General features: G+C 40.4%; 1 protein-coding gene across 1 annotated transcript in view; it reads right to left on the reverse strand.

Moving 5' to 3' along the window:
- The window catches only part of slc26a6 (solute carrier family 26 member 6), a 61,103-nt gene extending 45,040 nt beyond the window's left edge, over positions 1-16,063 (reverse strand). Inside the window, exons 1-4 of the mRNA XM_069936655.1 lie at positions 15,953-16,063; positions 12,803-12,978; positions 8,225-8,389; positions 2,967-3,119 (exon numbers count right to left, since the gene is read on the reverse strand). Of these exons, the coding sequence (XP_069792756.1) occupies positions 2,967-3,119; positions 8,225-8,389; positions 12,803-12,978; positions 15,953-16,061 (603 nt within the window). The 5' untranslated portion in view covers positions 16,062-16,063. The remainder of the gene's footprint in view (positions 1-2,966; positions 3,120-8,224; positions 8,390-12,802; positions 12,979-15,952) is intronic.
- Positions 16,064-17,040: the final 977 nt, after the last annotated feature.

Genomic DNA, 17,040 nt, shown 5'->3' on the forward strand with positions numbered 1-17,040 from the left:
GATCTTTCTTTTATTGTATGAAAGAAACTTGGGTTCTTTTAAAACAACTATATTAACTAAAATACACGTCCATGTGAAAGCATCCATCCGAAGCTGCAGCAAACTAGTCTCAAACTCCCTCTAGTGGTCAGGAGGATCACTACACCCCCTGTCCTTAAGATGTTTAATCTAACATCATGACACATTAGTTTCAATTTAAAGTTCAACACAAATGTAAACACAACATCAGCAGCACAATTATTTTAAGCATGCTTTTTCTTTTAGACATTCAGTCTGTCAGGTGCTTTGATAATGTGTGTGGATCTTCTAAACACAGGTGCTTGTGTCGGCTCTGCTGGTCCACTCTTGTCTAGCACTGTGGTGTTTCCTCTGTTGCTGTGCAGGCTGGATCTTCTTCAGTTGTCTGTTTCTACAGTGTCTCTTGTATTTTCAGCAGGCTCTTTCAATTCCATCTCAGTATTTGACCATCCTCTGTTCTAACAGTGTAGGATCCTGGATTTACTTCCTCCAGAACAGTGGCCTTTTTGTCCCATGTATTGGAATCACTGAGTCTCCCTGTGTCACATTGTGCCAGTGGCCCTATGCTTCTCGCTGACTTGCCATAGTTTGCTTTTTTGTCTCCCTTGCAGATGCTTTTGTTTAAGGGAAGTGTGGTGTGCAGTCTACATCCCATCAAAAGCCAGGTGGGTGTTCAAGTGGAGAAGCTCTGTAACTCAACAGAGCTAGATACAGATCTGGGCCACTGTCTTGTGCTTTCTAGAGCAACTGTTTAATGATGTGAACTCCTTTCTCTGCTTTGCCATTTCTGGAGGCAGAGGACGAAGTCACTTGTTGAAAATCATACTCTTCTCCAAAGTATGGAAAATTCTCCACAACTATAGGATGGTCCTTCGTCACTGTAGATCATTTGAGGAATTCCATGTCTTGCAAGATAGATTTCTTATATTTGATGACACAAGCAGCAGACATATTAGGAATCAATGCAATCTCTGGGTAGTTCGATAGATAATCAATAACCAGCAAGTAATTCTTTCCATCCAAGTGGAACAGATCAATCTCAACTTTCTGCCTTGGTTCTGTTATTATCGTTGGTTCCTTTGTCTATTTTGGATGATGTTTCAAACAGGTCTCTCAGCTTGAAACCATCCTGACAATGTCAGCATTTATCCCTGGCCAATGAACAGTAGTTCTGGCCCTCCTCTTGCATTAAGGTACACCCCATGCATCCTTTTCAGCATCTCATCACAGTGATGGAGGAATGACAATTCTGCTCTGTCTGAGTACAAGCCCATTGACGACAATCAGCTCTGATGTTGAGGTAAGGGTGACATTCCCCAGTAGGCCATCCTTCATTCAGATTCTTGGTGACCTTCTATAAAACTGTCCTTTTCTATTTCAGCTGTGATCTGCTTGGATTTCGTGTCAAATATGGGAACCAATTCATTGATCAGGTTCACATGGAGATTCATATCTGTCTCTGTGGAACTCTGTGTCGTTTCCCTGGATAACGTATCAGCTAACACAAAACGTTTTCCTGGTGTGTACAACCACTTGACTAGGCTTACATTTTCACATGCATTGTCACCCAGCAGTGATTCATGTCCATCTGAGACTACTGCGAACCTGAGGTGGTGCTCTTTATCTTTAATTTTCACCTTGGGTTTACATGTAACTTTCATGTTGATGCTCTGACCATTGTTGACTTTGAGCAGTACAGGATTTGCATGGATGTACAGCTTTATCTTTATTGTCCTGATGTCGTGCTCACAGATCAAATTGACCTTTTCCCCTGTGTCCAGTTTGAAAGGAATATTTATTCCATTTGTATGTAATGACACAGTCCACTTGTCCTGCTCGACTCTGTTCACGCTTGGCTGTTCAGTGTCTGTTGGTTTATAATCTTTCTGCGCTACCATGCCAACGAAGAGTGTATCACTGAGAGCAGTTTCTTCTATAGTGTGTGTAGTGTGCATCCTTTCACTTATGTTTTGTTTCCCTTTGGAAAAACATTACTTTATATAATGATTCTGCCCTTTGCAGTTGTTACGGACTTTTCCATAGGCTGGGCATCATTTTGGGGCATGTTGAGGGCCACATCATTTGCACTTGAATGTCTCTCCATCATTTTGTTTTTCTTATATTTCATTTTTGTGGTTACAGTTATGCCTTCATTTTCACTGGCTTTTGCACTTTCACCAAACTTTTTTGCATGCTGCAGAGCTAATTCACTGGCATACCTTCACAGCTCTGTCTCTTGAAGTAACCTCTCAATTTCTTATCATAATCCTGAACACAATTTGATCGTGGATATCGAATCTTGCCGCAGTCCAAATTTGCATGTTCTTGCTTTTAATTTTTAGTTTGTTAAAAAAAGTACCAAAGCTCTCTCCTTGCAGCTGCCTTAGTGAGTAAAACACATACCTCTCGAATCTTTCATCAAACATCTCGAAAACCTTGTCAAACTTGCCCTGGTCTTCCACAGTATGTAACAGTGGAATCTTCTGTGCAACAAGTTTTCTATCATGTCCAATGGCTTACACGTACAGCATGAATCTTTGTTTGAACAGCCTCCACTTGACATTTCCAGTCCAATTTGCAGCATCAGGAAGCTTTACACTCTCCATATCTCTGCTGGGAATGATTGATACACATTCTTCACACATCTGGTGTTTCTTCTGCTCCTGGTACCATGCAGGCCCCTGATACTATGTGATGCCTCTTTTACTGTAGTGAAATAAACTTGGGATCTTTTAAAACAACTATACTTTATTAGTTAAAGTACGCAAGACCATGTGGAGGCATCCATCTTGAACTCAACCGAAGCTGTCTCCAACTCCCTCTAGTGGTAAGGAGGATCACTAGCACTCTATCACTACAGAGGATAGAGGAGAAGAATTTCAAGCTGTATTGTATGATATTGGTACAGTAAAAATGTGAGGTTTTATCAAAAAAGCTATTGTACTAACCTCAATGAGTTCAATAGGAATTGGAATTGGCAACTTTGATTTGAAAATGTCATTTATCACCTTCACTCCCAACATTGTAGACATGGCAATAATACTGACTACCAACGTGCCGATATTTGTCAAGTGTATTGCTTTGAACACGTCGATTATGGTCTGTAAGGGACAAAATAAAACTATATGAATATATCCAATGAAGACAAGTGATGTATCGCCAAGGGACTAGGGGCACACCTTAATGTTTTGGAATTAAATCCTCAATACTTACTCGCTGGTACAATGGGGACATTTAAAAGACTCTTAGGCAGGCACATGGATGCAAGAAAAATAGGGGATATTGGGTGTGAGGTAGGGGAGATTTAGATTGTTGAGTGGGTCGACATTGCATCGTAGGCTGAAGGGCCTGCACTTAAATTTTTTAATTTAAATTAAATGTAGACATACAGCACGGTAACAGGCCCTTCTGAGCCCATGCTGCCCTAATATATCAATTAACCTACCACCTCTGTACATTTTGAAAGGTGGAAGGAAACCAGAGCATGCAAAGGACATGGAGAGAATGTACAAAAAGTATTGGATTTAAACTCAGATCGCTGGTGCTGAAAGAGCAATGTGCTCACTGCGATGCTAACCAAGCCACCCTTACTGTACATTCCTTGTTCTGTAAGAACCTGTTCTATGAAGGCAGAATTTTCAATGACATTTTTAGTTAATCAATGGAGAAGGAAAGGTGATCTTAAGAGAATTGTTTCCCCAGTTTTTGAATACATTTCAATGTAACTTTATTCCGACCATAAAGGTGAAGGTAAAAGTTCCATTATTGATACGTAATACTGCATTTAGAATGTAACTTGCATAAAAATCTTTAACTCCGATTACCGTAAGGAAGACAGAGAGTCGCCACTTTGTCCAGCGCCCCTCACAGAAATGAGGCCCCAGTGAGGAATGAACTCCCAACCCCTAGTTTACAAGATCTTTTGATATCAAGCATTTATTTTTCTTGCGAATTCTGCTCACCTCATTTTAGGAAGGGCACGATGGATCTCAGGAGACCACAAGAGCGATTTACTGGAATAGAGAAACTGGGACATTCCTGCTTGAAATGGAGCAGGATGAGATTTGATGCAAAATTTTGATGGACTTGGAATAAAAATAGAATAAAAAAAGAGACTGAATGTTCCTATTAGAAGAGGCACTGGGGACCAGATTGACAGACCTAAAGTAATCAATAAACAATCCAGAGTCATGTGAAGAAAAATAACTCTTATAGAGGGAGAAGTTATTTTCCAGAACGTATTATCCAAAAGAGGCAGATTCTGTTGCAGTTTTCAAAAAAAAACTGGATAAATATTTCATGAGTGGAGATGGCTAAAGATAGCACTGGACAAGTAATATTTTGCTCCCTGAACACTTCTGGGTGTGTTTGATGGATTTGGGGCTGCTGATCATCTTATCATTTACCTACCATGTACTGTATTTTTTGATATAACCTATTTTTGTGATCTCCTGACATATTTTAAGTCTACGTCAAGGATACAAAACCATGAAATGCAACATGTCATTGAGAATTCATTTTCTGCATTCGCTCTTGGACGTCTTCCCATCTGATCTTGGCGCAGTTAGTGACGAACATGGTGGAAGGTTTCATTGTGACTATGGAAAAGAGGTATCAGGGCAACTGGAATGCATCAGTGTTGGCCGACTCTCGTTGGACACTAACACGAGAGGCATCAGATGCTGAATACAAATGAAAATCAGTGGCAAAACATTTTTAAGACTGTTGAACTAACATAATGTGTCAGTGTCATTAAACATGCTAAATTCAAAAAACGTTAATTTAATGTTCCTCCAACTTCCTACGTGATATAGCAAATCGGAAATAGTCTTTGTGTTCAGCTTGAAGTCTTTTTTTTTAGACATACAGCATGGTAACAGGCCATTTTGGCCCACGTGTCCATCCCAGCCCAATATACACCCAATTAACCTACAGCCCAGTACATTTCAAACAGTGGAGAGAAACCGGAGCCCTCAGGGAAAACCCACACAGACAAAGGGAGAATGTACAAACTCCTTATAGACAGCACAGGATTCGAACCCCAGTCCCGATAGCTGGTGCTGTAATGGCATTGCGCTAACAACTATCCCAACCGTGATGCCCTGTTTATCGTATTCCCCATTTTTTTTTCAGGAAGCAGACCTTTTAGAAAAAAATAGTTCTCCAGTGCAGTCAGATTGAGGAGAATGAAGGACACAGGTAAAATTTTGAATCTGGGTGGTTGAGAATAATGAAGGGAAGTAATTGTCCTGATGCTGCCAAGTTATACCACAGTCTGAATCTGGGGAACAGGCCTTACTAGATTGCTGTATAAATATCTGGCATGGATTCAATAGGCAGAATAGCCTTGTCTAATGCTGCATGGTTTTTAGTTATCTGCAATGACACTCTGTTGTATCCCAATTGTATTTTAGTGCAAGACAAAAGGAATCTCTGTTGATGGATTCACCAATGACAAGCAGAACCAATTCTTCCTGACTCACATTCAGTTAAGACTGTGCAAACCTCGCCACGGGGACTTTTGATCAAGTTGCCAATCACTTCCTGCCGTATCAGATTTATGTTTTAAATGTAGATCTGAGGTTGGAACTTTTTTTTCATTCAACTTGGAAACATCCTAAATTTAGACAGTTTTGGTCAGGTGTAGGTAATTTATTTTGGAATGAATTACTGGGGTTAAATTCCCACAGGACTGATGTTATTTTTAACGAGTAACATTAAGGCTATAAGACCAAAATTAAATTTTAATATTTCTCAAAGTGAATTTGTGTTAATTGCTTTAGCAGTTTCTAGGAAATCTATAGCAACATCATGGAAATCAGAGATAGATTTAGGCACGGAAAGATGGCACGCAGAACTTTGTAGTTGTATCTTTGGCTTGGCTTCGCGGACGAAGATTTATGGAGGGGGTAATGTCCACATCAGCTGCAGGCTCGATTGTGGCTGACAAGTCCGATGCGGGACAGGCAGACACGGTTGCAGCGGTTGCAGGGGAAAATTGGTTGGTTGGGGTTGGGTGTTGGGTTTTTCCTCCTTTGTCTTTTGTCAGTGAGGTGAGCTCTGCGGTCTTCTTCAAAGGAGGTTGCTGCCCGCCGAACTGTGAGGTGCCAAGATGCTCGGTTTGAGGCGATATCAGCCCACTGGCGGTGGTCAATGTGGCAGGCACCAAGTTGTATACCACTAGAGAAAACTACTTATAATCTGCAAGATAAATATCATGTTATTTTGGAAAATATGGAGCCCATAATCACAAAATTTTGGTTTGACTCTCTGAAGACCTCACTTCTTGGTAACCTCTAATAGATTTTTCTGTATAAACATTTTATTTCTTGGACTCTCCAGTTTTTGTTTTCTTTTTTAGGGGTGGGGGGTGGGTGGAGGTGGGATGATATATACCACATACATGTATAATTCCTTTTGAAATAAGTTACAATTGAATGCAATTATTATTGTGGTTAAAATGTATAAATAAAGTATTCAAAAAAAGGTTGCCAATCACCAAAAAAAAAAAGAATGAGATGAGAAAAGGCTCCTTTCTTACCAGCGAGGTCTGGGAATCCCTGTCAGGTGGAAGTATATTTGGTAGTGGTTTGCAAATGGGAGGTATATTTAGCTGTGGCTTGCAAATGAATAAATATCTTAAAGAATTTCCAGGCCTCCGGGGAAAGGCCAATTGAGCGGGTTGTGCTCAATTTAATTTAATTTTTTTTTTCGGAAACAATACAGAATGGTAGAGGGCCTTCTGGACCATGAAACCCTTGCAGCCCCACTATACTCAATTAATCAACCAAACCGTTTTTGGAGGGTGGGAGTAAACTGGAACACCCTTGAGAAAGCCCACACAGGTTAATGGGAGATCATACAAACACCTGACAGGCAGTGCCAGATTTGAACCCAGGTCATTTATTTTGCCACAGTGGCAAGATGGAGGAGCCAGTAAACAGAACTTAGCAAATCTTGTATATTTATGGGCATGACAATAAAGGAATCTTGAAACCATTTCCCAGCATGTGCTAAAAAAAAAGGTTGCGTAGACCTGGTTTTGTTTGGCATAGCAGTTAGCACCATGTCTTTACAGTGCCAGCAATTGGGACCGCAATTCGAATCCCGCACTGGCTGTAAGGAGTTTGTACGTTCTCTCTTTGTCTGCGTGGGTTTTCCCCGTGGGCTCCAGTTTCCTGCCACCATTCAAAACATACTGAGGGTGTAGGTTAATGGGGTGTAAATTGGGCGGCACGGACTCGTGGGCCAAAATGGCCTGATACCGTGCTGTATGTCTAAAATTTAAATTAAAAATTTTAACATTTAAATTTAACTTAAACAATGTGGTAAATTCCTGTGGTAAATCACTATCATATATAATTATCTAGTCAAGCACACCTATTGGCCGGTTGTACCTGTGGCCCCTCCCCACAGGCTCCTGTATAAAGTTAACGGTTCCACAGCGCCCTGTTACTCAGTGCAGGACAGCCAAACAGTAGGGATATGCTAAGATCTCAAGTGAATAAAAGGCTATTGGTTTCCCTACAATAGCCTGTCAAGTGATTGATGATACATCAATTCCTATGTTTGGTGGAGTAGTGTCCTCCTGCTTTAGGTTTTATCCACATCCTAACTTGAACCAAGTTCTGCTCACCCATCACCACTAAGCTTTTGAATGTACATTGGAGTTCCCAATGTGTTTCTGAGGTTGACCACATTGAGACACACAAGGTTTTGAGAGAGGTTGATTGGGTAGACTCCAAGTGACTATTTAATTCAACTGGAAAGTTTAGACTGTGATCACATGATAAAATTTCAGTCCTTCAGGACTGAGATTATTATAAAGTTCTTATAAAGTTATTATAAAGTTATTTTAAATCAATGGAATCATCTACTTTCATTGGAATACATTCAAGACTGAGATCAAAGGATCTTTGAGTGTGAAGGGATCAGAGGTTATTGGGATCTATTGGGAATGTGGACAAAGCCCATGAGCAGCTGTCACTTTTCTAAATGGTGGAGATTAGTTGAAAAGGCACATAGGCTCTTGCTGTTCTATTCCATACATTCAGGATGTTATGCAAAGGTCTTGCCATGTTTCCCGGGCATTGGAAAAATGCAGTAGAACATTACTTGTGACAACAAGGCTGAGAATGGTAGTGGTTTAAAACTCAGTTATGGTGCAAACCCACACTTCACTTTGCATAAAGCACCTGCTACTCACATATACAAGTGCAAGGGGTCCATTCTTTCTGGGAACAGCAATGCCGAATACATACTTCAGCTGCGATATCAGCACGTGGACTGCTGCCCCTGTGGTGTATCCTCTGACAAGAGGATCGGAAAGGTATGTGACAACAAATCCAAACTGTATCAATCCCAACATGATCTGCATAGTGAGAAGAAGCACAAGTTACCTGTGTTGATAACATTGTTTCTTTTTCTTTTTAATTTTTTTTATTGAGTATTATATATAAATTCTACATACAAAATCATCTAACAGTAAAAGACAACAGGTCATATATATATATATATATATATATATATACATACATATACACACATATATATCTATATATATTAGACATATGGTGTAATCAAAATCCATTATTGTCTTTAAATAGAAAATTAGACACAATTAACATCCTTTATTTAATGATCTGATCCATGATCAACCAAATTAAACTCATGTTTGACTATTTGAATAAAACAGATAGAAAGAAAAATGATAAAAAGAAAAATAAAGAAAACAAAAATCCTCGGACTAATCTAACCCTTCCCTCTAACCATGGTTAACTTGGAGGTATGTAAAGATATAGATCGAATAGTGACCTTCAGACACACGACAGAGAGTCGCTGGAGCATCCAGACTTCTTAAATCTTTCAATTATGATCGTAATCCATGAGTGGGCCCCACATCTTGTCAAATTGAAACTTTATATCTTTAATGCTGTATCTAATTTTCTCCAAGCTTAAATAGGACCTAACATCATGTAACCAATGAGCATGAGTGGGTGGGGAGTCATCTTTCCACTTGTTTAAAATTGCTCGTCTGGCTGTCAACGAGGTAAAATCTAGAATTCCTCTTGGGTTGAAGTGAATAATATAGCCTGTTCTCGAGAGAAAGCAATGTAAGAGCACGGTTCTAATTTTATCTTTAGTATTACTGATAAAATTTGAAATATATCTTTCCAATTTTTTTTCTAATTTGGGGCACTCCCAGAACATTAAGATTAGGAGAGATTGAAACAAGAGTTAAAAGTTAAGCGGGAAAAGTTCAGAAGTAACATATGGGGGAACTTCTTCATTCAGAGAGTGGTGGCTGTGTGGAATGAGCTTCTGGGAGAAGCAGTGGTGGCAGAGTCCATTTTGTCATTCAAGGAAAAATTGGATAGGTATATGGATGGGAGGGGAATGGAGGGTTATAGGCAGGGTGTAGGCAGGTGGGACTAGAGGAGAGTACTTAGTTCAGTTCAGACTAGAATCCAGACAAAATGGCCTGAATCCATGCTGTAATTGTTATATAGATCAATGTAGCCTCAAAGAGTTTGCATTTATCGTATAGTGGATTGACATCCAGTGGTTCTCAACCTTTTTTTTCCCACTTACATAACACTAAGTATTCCCTTCTGTGATGTAATCACAAAGATGCTTTGTGATTAGTAAGGGATTGTTTAAGGTGGATGTGAGTGGGAATGGAAGGTTGAGAATCAATTTGTTACTGAAATATTTTGCTTGAGAAAAATTGACAATGGCCCATTTCCTTTGGAGATATGAAACCCTGCACATAAGGAGACAATTAGGTACAATTAAAACAGTGTTTGTTTAACCTATTTCTTTCCACCCACATTCCACCTTAAGCAATCCCTTACAGAGCACCAATGGCACAGGGAATGCTTAAGGTGGAATGTGAGTGGAAAGAAAAAGGTTGAGAACCACTGCTTTAGACATATATATCTTATGCACCATCTTAAATTGTAACAAACAATGTCATGCACAAAATGAGGAGCCATTAATCACGTTAAGAGTGAAAAATCAGTCTTGGTCTGAAAATGATATATTCAGATCACATGCCCAATCTTTCTTAATCCCAGTTATTGCTTTTAAATCTAATAAATTATTTTAAATAATTGAAATTAATCCACACTAGGACAACTGCAAATCAAAATGTAACTCAATAATTTTTTTTCTGAAATTCGAGGAAAAATAGAAATCTTAGACTGAACAAGATGCCTAACATTTGTTTCTCTCCCTCTGCTGCTCATAATGTAACCCACCAGCCTTTGTGGTATCCTGCCTTCCCTTCAACTGTGACCTTATTTAAGCCTGCACTGTTGATGAGGTCCATCTGCAGAAACTGCTGGATGGCAAAGTTTACATTAATGAACAACTATTGTTCCTCTTGCCCTTTACGAGTACAGGCAATTGAAAGCAATTAAGTATTTAACAGAGCTTTATCTCCGTCAAGGTCTTAATCCCTTTCATATAAGGTTAAATATGGGTAAAGTCCATGATAAGACAAATAAAGTAAAGCACAATGTTGGATAAACTCAGCAGGTCAAACAGTGTCCTTTATATAAACAAAGATAGATATACAACCAATGTTTCGGGCTTGAGCCCTTCATCAAGGTGTGAATATAATGTGGGCAGGTGTCTGCCTATATTTTGCTCATATCTTAGTGAAGGGCTCAAGCCCGAAATGTTGGTTCTGTATCTTTATCTTTGTTTATATAAAGGACACTGTTTGACCTGCTGAGTTTCTACTGTGTTTTTACTTCAACCACGGCGTCTCCAGACTTTCATATTTTTCTACACAAGACAAATAAATCTCATTTCAACCACTGGTGGAAGAAAACAGAGAACATCCATTTCCCAGCTCAAATACTTCACATGGTTGGTACAAAACACAGCTAATTTGCATCTTCAATGAGGGGTCATGTTAGTGTAGTGGTTTGTGCAATGCTATTAGAGCATCAATGACCTGGGTTTGAATCCACCACTCTCTGTAAAAAGTTTGTACATTCGCCTAGCGACCACTTGGGTTAACCCTGGGCACTCCAGTTTCCTCCCACATTCCAAAGACATATGGGGTTAGGAGGTTAATTGGTCACATGAGTATAATTGGGCAGCATGGACCAGAAGGGCCTGTTTCTGAGCTGCATCTCTAAATTGAATTAAAATGAAAATTATGGACCCTGTTTGCATTCCATTGCAATCATGTCATTTTGGTTTCCACCAAAGGAGAACTTGGCACCTTCCAAATAAGTGAAATCTTTCCAATAAAGTAGAATTGTTTAAACCAAGGAATGAAGGATTCTGTTTGTCTGTGAAGCACATAGCTGTCTTCTCCTGATCTACAATAATGGAATGTTTGAGATGTATGAGTATTGGCCCATTTTCTATTTTCAGCCTTGAGTGTTCCTAGAAAGACCCTCCCCTTACGTCAGGGAGAAAAACTCTCCCCTCATGTCAGGGAGGAAGGCCCTCCCCTCACATAAATTAATGAGTGATGCAGCTCCACACCCATTGCTTTCTTTTCATGGTTATTAATAATCCAGGGAAGACTGAATAATACTTTTTCTGTAAAGATTAAAATGTGCAACTCATGGACAAGTTTTGAGACGGAATTTGTTTTGTTAAATTCTATACCTTGCCCTCTGCTCCACACCGTGCCCACCCCACCCCCACCCCCACCCCTTTTCTAAGATTTGGCTTTTATACTTTGAACAAATGGCAGTTAGGGACAAATTAGAGGCTACTGGGACCAGGATGAGAGCGCACGACAGAGACTTGGTCTGCGGGTCACCGGGGCCAAGATGGAGACCTGTGTCTGAAACTCGGTCCTGTGGGCTGCCGGATTCAGGGGTGAGAGTTCACATCAGAGGCTCAGTCCTGTAGGTCGTCGAGGCCGAGGTTGGAGACACGCACGAGAGGTCTCACTCCTCCCTGCCGCTCACTCCATAAAGTGATGTTAGTGACTGGTTAGTGAGATGTGAGGAAGGAAAAAGGGTTTGGATGGCATTCAATTAGCAGATGAAAAATAGGGGATTTTGCTGGATAGATATTGAATTGTATGCTCAGAATGAAGGTGGATTGTGCTTGCATGGACTCAAAGATGGCTCATTGGTAGCACTTGTGCATATAGTAATGGAAAAGAGGTAATTCAGCCCATTTATTCATGCTACCTCCCAGGGAAACAATTCCATCAGTACTTTTCAGTCCTCTTTTTTTCTGTTACAAATATCATCAATCTACATCAGTGGTTCTCAACCTTTTTCTTTCCACTCTTATTCCACCTTAAGTATTCCTTATGCCATCGGTGCTCTGTGATTAGTAAGGGATTGCTTAGGGTGGGATGTGAGTGGGAAGGAAAGATTGATAATCACTGCTCTAGACTCAATTGTTACTGAAATATTTTGCTTGAGAAAAATTGTCATTGGCCCATTTCCTTTCGAGTTATAAAACTGTGCAGATAACAAGTCAATTAGTGGTTTTCAACATTTTTCTTTCCACCCACATACTACCTTAACTATTCCCTATGCCATTGGTGCTCTGTGATTCGACATGTTCTGAGATAGCTATCTTTTAAGCACCGCCAAACTATATTGCCAGCCAGAGATAAACGGGGAGATTGGCACTGTCCCTGGAATAAAAATGATAACAGCCTACAAATACAGTGGGACGGATGGGGTCACAATAACTCGTTTGAGGGGGAAATGCCCACAAATACTCCCCCACCCCCAAATCAGCACTGACTGGACCCAAAAGAATGCCAGCCCTTGGTTCCTATGTGATAACTCACTTGAAAGATCCCAGAAAGAAAGGTCACCATGGTGGCCACTTTCACTCTCATCATGTCTCGTGCCTCGGTGTCAATTGTTCCATTTGTGCCATTTGAAGAACTGATCATAAAGTCCTCATCTGGAGCCATCCTCTCGGTTATGGTCCCCAACATAACACTCAGGACTGCAAAAGACCCTTCATCAAGGCAGAAAGGGAAAAAAAAAATGAAGATAAACTAAAAAAAAGTTTTCCATTGACATTTTGGGCTAAATGGAAAGATAATAATTACAAGACTCACACCAGCAGGTTCAGGAACAGCTGCTACCATCAGACTCCTCAACAACAAACTCAATCAGGCACTCATTTAAGAATATTGACTTTTCCCATTTGTTATTACCGAATAATTTTTTCTGCATTGTACAGTTTATTTACATTTCCCTCTTTTGTTTACATATCTTTCCTCTTGTGTATAGTTTACAGTTAATGATAAGTAGTAATTTTGCATGGCCCACAGGAAAAAGAATCTCAGGGTTATATATGATGGCAATTGAACTATGAGCCTTCCCTTCAGTAAACCTAATGAACCTGAAATTATATTGCATGACCTTGCATGGAATGGCAGACCATTGAACATCATCATTCATTGAATCAAACGATAAAATATCACACTAAACATCACTGAACCACACGGAGTGTGTTCTCAGTGATGGTTCACCACAGTTTTAAAATTCTCATCTTTGTTCAGAAATTCCTCCATCACTTTAGCTTTCTCTACCTCCGTGATCTGCCATCCTCCCACATCTCTCACACTCCTGCATCTCTCACACTCCTCCCACATCTCTCACACTCCTCCTGCATCTCTCACACTCCTCGCGCATCTCTCACACTCCTCCTGCATCTCTCACACTCCTCCTGCATCTCTCACACTCCTCGCGCATCTCTCATACTCCTCCAATCTGAAAGAAGAAACAGAGTAGTGGAAAAACTCAGCAGGCCAAGCAGCATCCATGAATGCATTTCTGCATGCCATCTCTCCATCCCTAAATCCTTTCCTGATTTCCAAGTAATGTCTATACACTTCCTAGAAATAACCAAAGCCAATCGTAAAAATTCAATTTGATACATAGTTAATCTTAATTTAGGACTAACCTTTTTAATATTACCCAACAAAAATAACATTGGATCCTGTGGGAGTTTAATCCTTAATATTTTCTCCAAAAAATGTTTACGCTCTAACCAGAAAGGCTTTCCTTTAGAACACTCCAAAGTAGAGTGATTAACTGTCTGCTTCAATGCTGTTAGGCCACATCTTCTTGAAAGTCAATCACAAAAGTCTGCAACATTGGGGTTGAAGTAAAAACACAAAATGCTGGAGAAACTCGGTAGGACAAGCAAAGATAAAGATACATAACCTTCGTTTTGGGCTTGAGCCCTTCATCAAGGTATGGAAAAATATTGGCATGCATCTAACCAGCTGAGTTTCTTCAGCATTTTGTGTTGTATGAAATTGTCTGTATGAAAAACTTGCCCAGTACATCTCCTTTAAACTTTTCCCCTCTCACCTTCTTTGCATGCCCTCTAGCAATGGACATTTTCGCACTGGGAAACAGATTGTCAACGTCTATCGTAATTGTATAAACTCCTATCAGATCTTCTGTCTTTGATGCTCCAGAGAAAAAACACATTGTCCAACCTTTCCTTATCAGATCTTCTGTGTCCTTTCCAAAGCCTCCCCATCCTTCATATATTAGGGTGACCAGAATTGTACGCAACTCCAGACATGGGCTACATAGCTGCCACATACTTTTCAGACTCTGGAACACAATGTCCCAACCAGCATAGACAAGTGCACCACAGGCTGAGTGCAGTGCACTGTAGTTGCTTGCTGAGGTTATACCTAAACCTTTCATCTCTACCCTCTAGGAAGTGCAGCAAACTCTCTAATCTCTGTTTAGGCCAGAGTATTGGGGTATTACATTCAGTTCTGTTTGTTTCATTGAAGGAAAGGATGTGGATGGTTCAGAGAGGGTGCAGAGGAGATTCATCTGAAAGTTGTCTGGATTGGACAACATGTCTTACGAGGCAAAGTTGACTGAATGGGCTTTTTTCTTTCAAGTGATGAAGGATGAAAATTTACTTAACAGCAGTATACGAGATCGGTGTTGGAGCTACGCAATTACTCAGCAAAAGGTGGAAGGCTCTCCTTCCATCTGATAGCCTAAAGGCACCCTTGGGCAAAGTGTAGGACCTGTTTAGCCTCCCAATCAGGGTCACGCGAAGCCATGGGTTGCAGATGGTGGATGGTTTTTACAAGTAGATTCTACAAATTGGAATTTATGGTTGTAAAACTAAAAACTGGGTAGATGAATCTACAGATCAATCGACAGGGTGATCCGTCCAGTACGGACACTACAACTGAAGAAGGCAATGGGAAACCACTTCAGTATTTTTCCCTTGTATAATCATGGACTTGGCATCGACTACAGTCTCAGCTCAAAGATGGAACCTTCACCAAAGGAGAACAGGGGAGGCAACAACTACAATTCGGAAGGTCAGAGATCGTAATGGATGGAGAGACATGATCATCCACGCTGAATGACAAGGCCCCTGAATGAATGAAGATTATAAGGGTCATAAATTGGGTGGTCAGGAGATGTTGTTTCCGATTCATACTGACTTTGGCCTTCCTAAGAGGAAGTCAAAGATACTATAGGTTTACATAGGTCAGCACAACATTCTGGGCTGAGGGGCCTGTTTTGTACTGTAATCTGTTCTAAATGCTACCCTGAGATGTTATCTTGTCTTGGACATATTTTGGCAATCTTTCATCATTGCTAGGTCCAAATTCTGGAATGGCCAACCAAACTGTGGGTCACAATTAGGGAGGACCATGACAGATAGACTGCAAAGATCCAATTCACTGTTGCCTTCCCAAGTGCAATAGGTAAAGACGTAAGTACTGGCCTTACCAGATGATTTCGAGCCCTTTACTCTGGGAAGACAGTGGTGGCCATCCCATGACTGAACTGTTAAAAAGGTTCAGTCAGGTTGATCCACATGGATCCTTTGAGGGAACTCATTTTAGTGGTAAAAGGAAAAATGAAGGGGCGGGGGAGGGAGGGGAAGAGAAGAAATCTAATGCAGAGAAAAAGAAAGGTGCTGAGCTTACCTATTGAAACATGTCTGGATGTCCCGAATATAAAGTACACAAGCACAGGAAAAAAAGAGGTATAGAGACCAAACACAGGGGGAACAGCTGCCAAGAGAGCATACGCCATACCTGGAAAACAAAATGTAAATGATATTAATTCCTGCATCAGTGGATTTATTTTCTCATGGACATGATGCTGTTCAGATTCAAATGCATTTCAGGACTTAATTCATAATCTAAAATGGCTGAAATGACCTCATGGCTCGTAGAGTACTTTATATAAATGATAAAGATAAATCGTTTTGGGCCTGAACCCTTCATCAAGGCATGAGCAAAATGCAGGCAAGGGCCTGAATAAAATGGTGGGGGTTGGAGGGGGGTGAGGAGCAAGGGAAGGAGTGCAGGGTCACAGGCAGGAGGTGATAGGTGGATAAGGGAGGGAGGGCACACCAGCAAGCAGAGGGAGGGGGGATGGCATCTGACCATTTGTATGTCTAGGCTTTGCCAAGCTGCTCGCTTTCAAGACATCCAACAAGTTTTGAGTTCTTCTTTCTCTGTAATATATCTGGGTAAAAGAGGGCAAATGAATTGTACAATGAAAGAAAACAATGGTTATCAAAACTGGTCCTGTTGATGTTAGTTTGTGTATCACCCCAGTGAGATAGAAAGTAATTCTTCTTTGCCCTAAATGCAACCATTAACAATCCCTTTAGGAACATGCTTTCGGCCTTTTTTCAGATACAGTAAAAGTCTCAGTATCTGGTCCCTGTGGGGAGAGGTAGATGGCGGATATGCGAATTTTCTGATTGCTTGGTGCTTACTCCTACAAAGCCTCACCTAATACACCTGCAATTAAAATAAATAGCTTAAAAGACAAAAATACTAATACTGTACATACACTGGACAAACTTCACTTGCATGAATATATAAACATTAAAGCATTTCACTTTATTTTCTGTTACATCATTTAACAACAATTAACTGTCATTGCATCTGCAGTTTCCTCCCCCTCCACGGAGCCTCCCAAAAGATGAACAATAACATTATAGATAATTTACTCCACCATCCAAGTTTACAGATAAAACCACTGACTGGGGCAACTCTTA

The sequence above is a fragment of the Narcine bancroftii genome, chromosome 5, assembly GCF_036971445.1.
Source record: "Narcine bancroftii isolate sNarBan1 chromosome 5, sNarBan1.hap1, whole genome shotgun sequence".
Lineage (NCBI taxonomy): Eukaryota > Metazoa > Chordata > Chondrichthyes > Torpediniformes > Narcinidae > Narcine > Narcine bancroftii.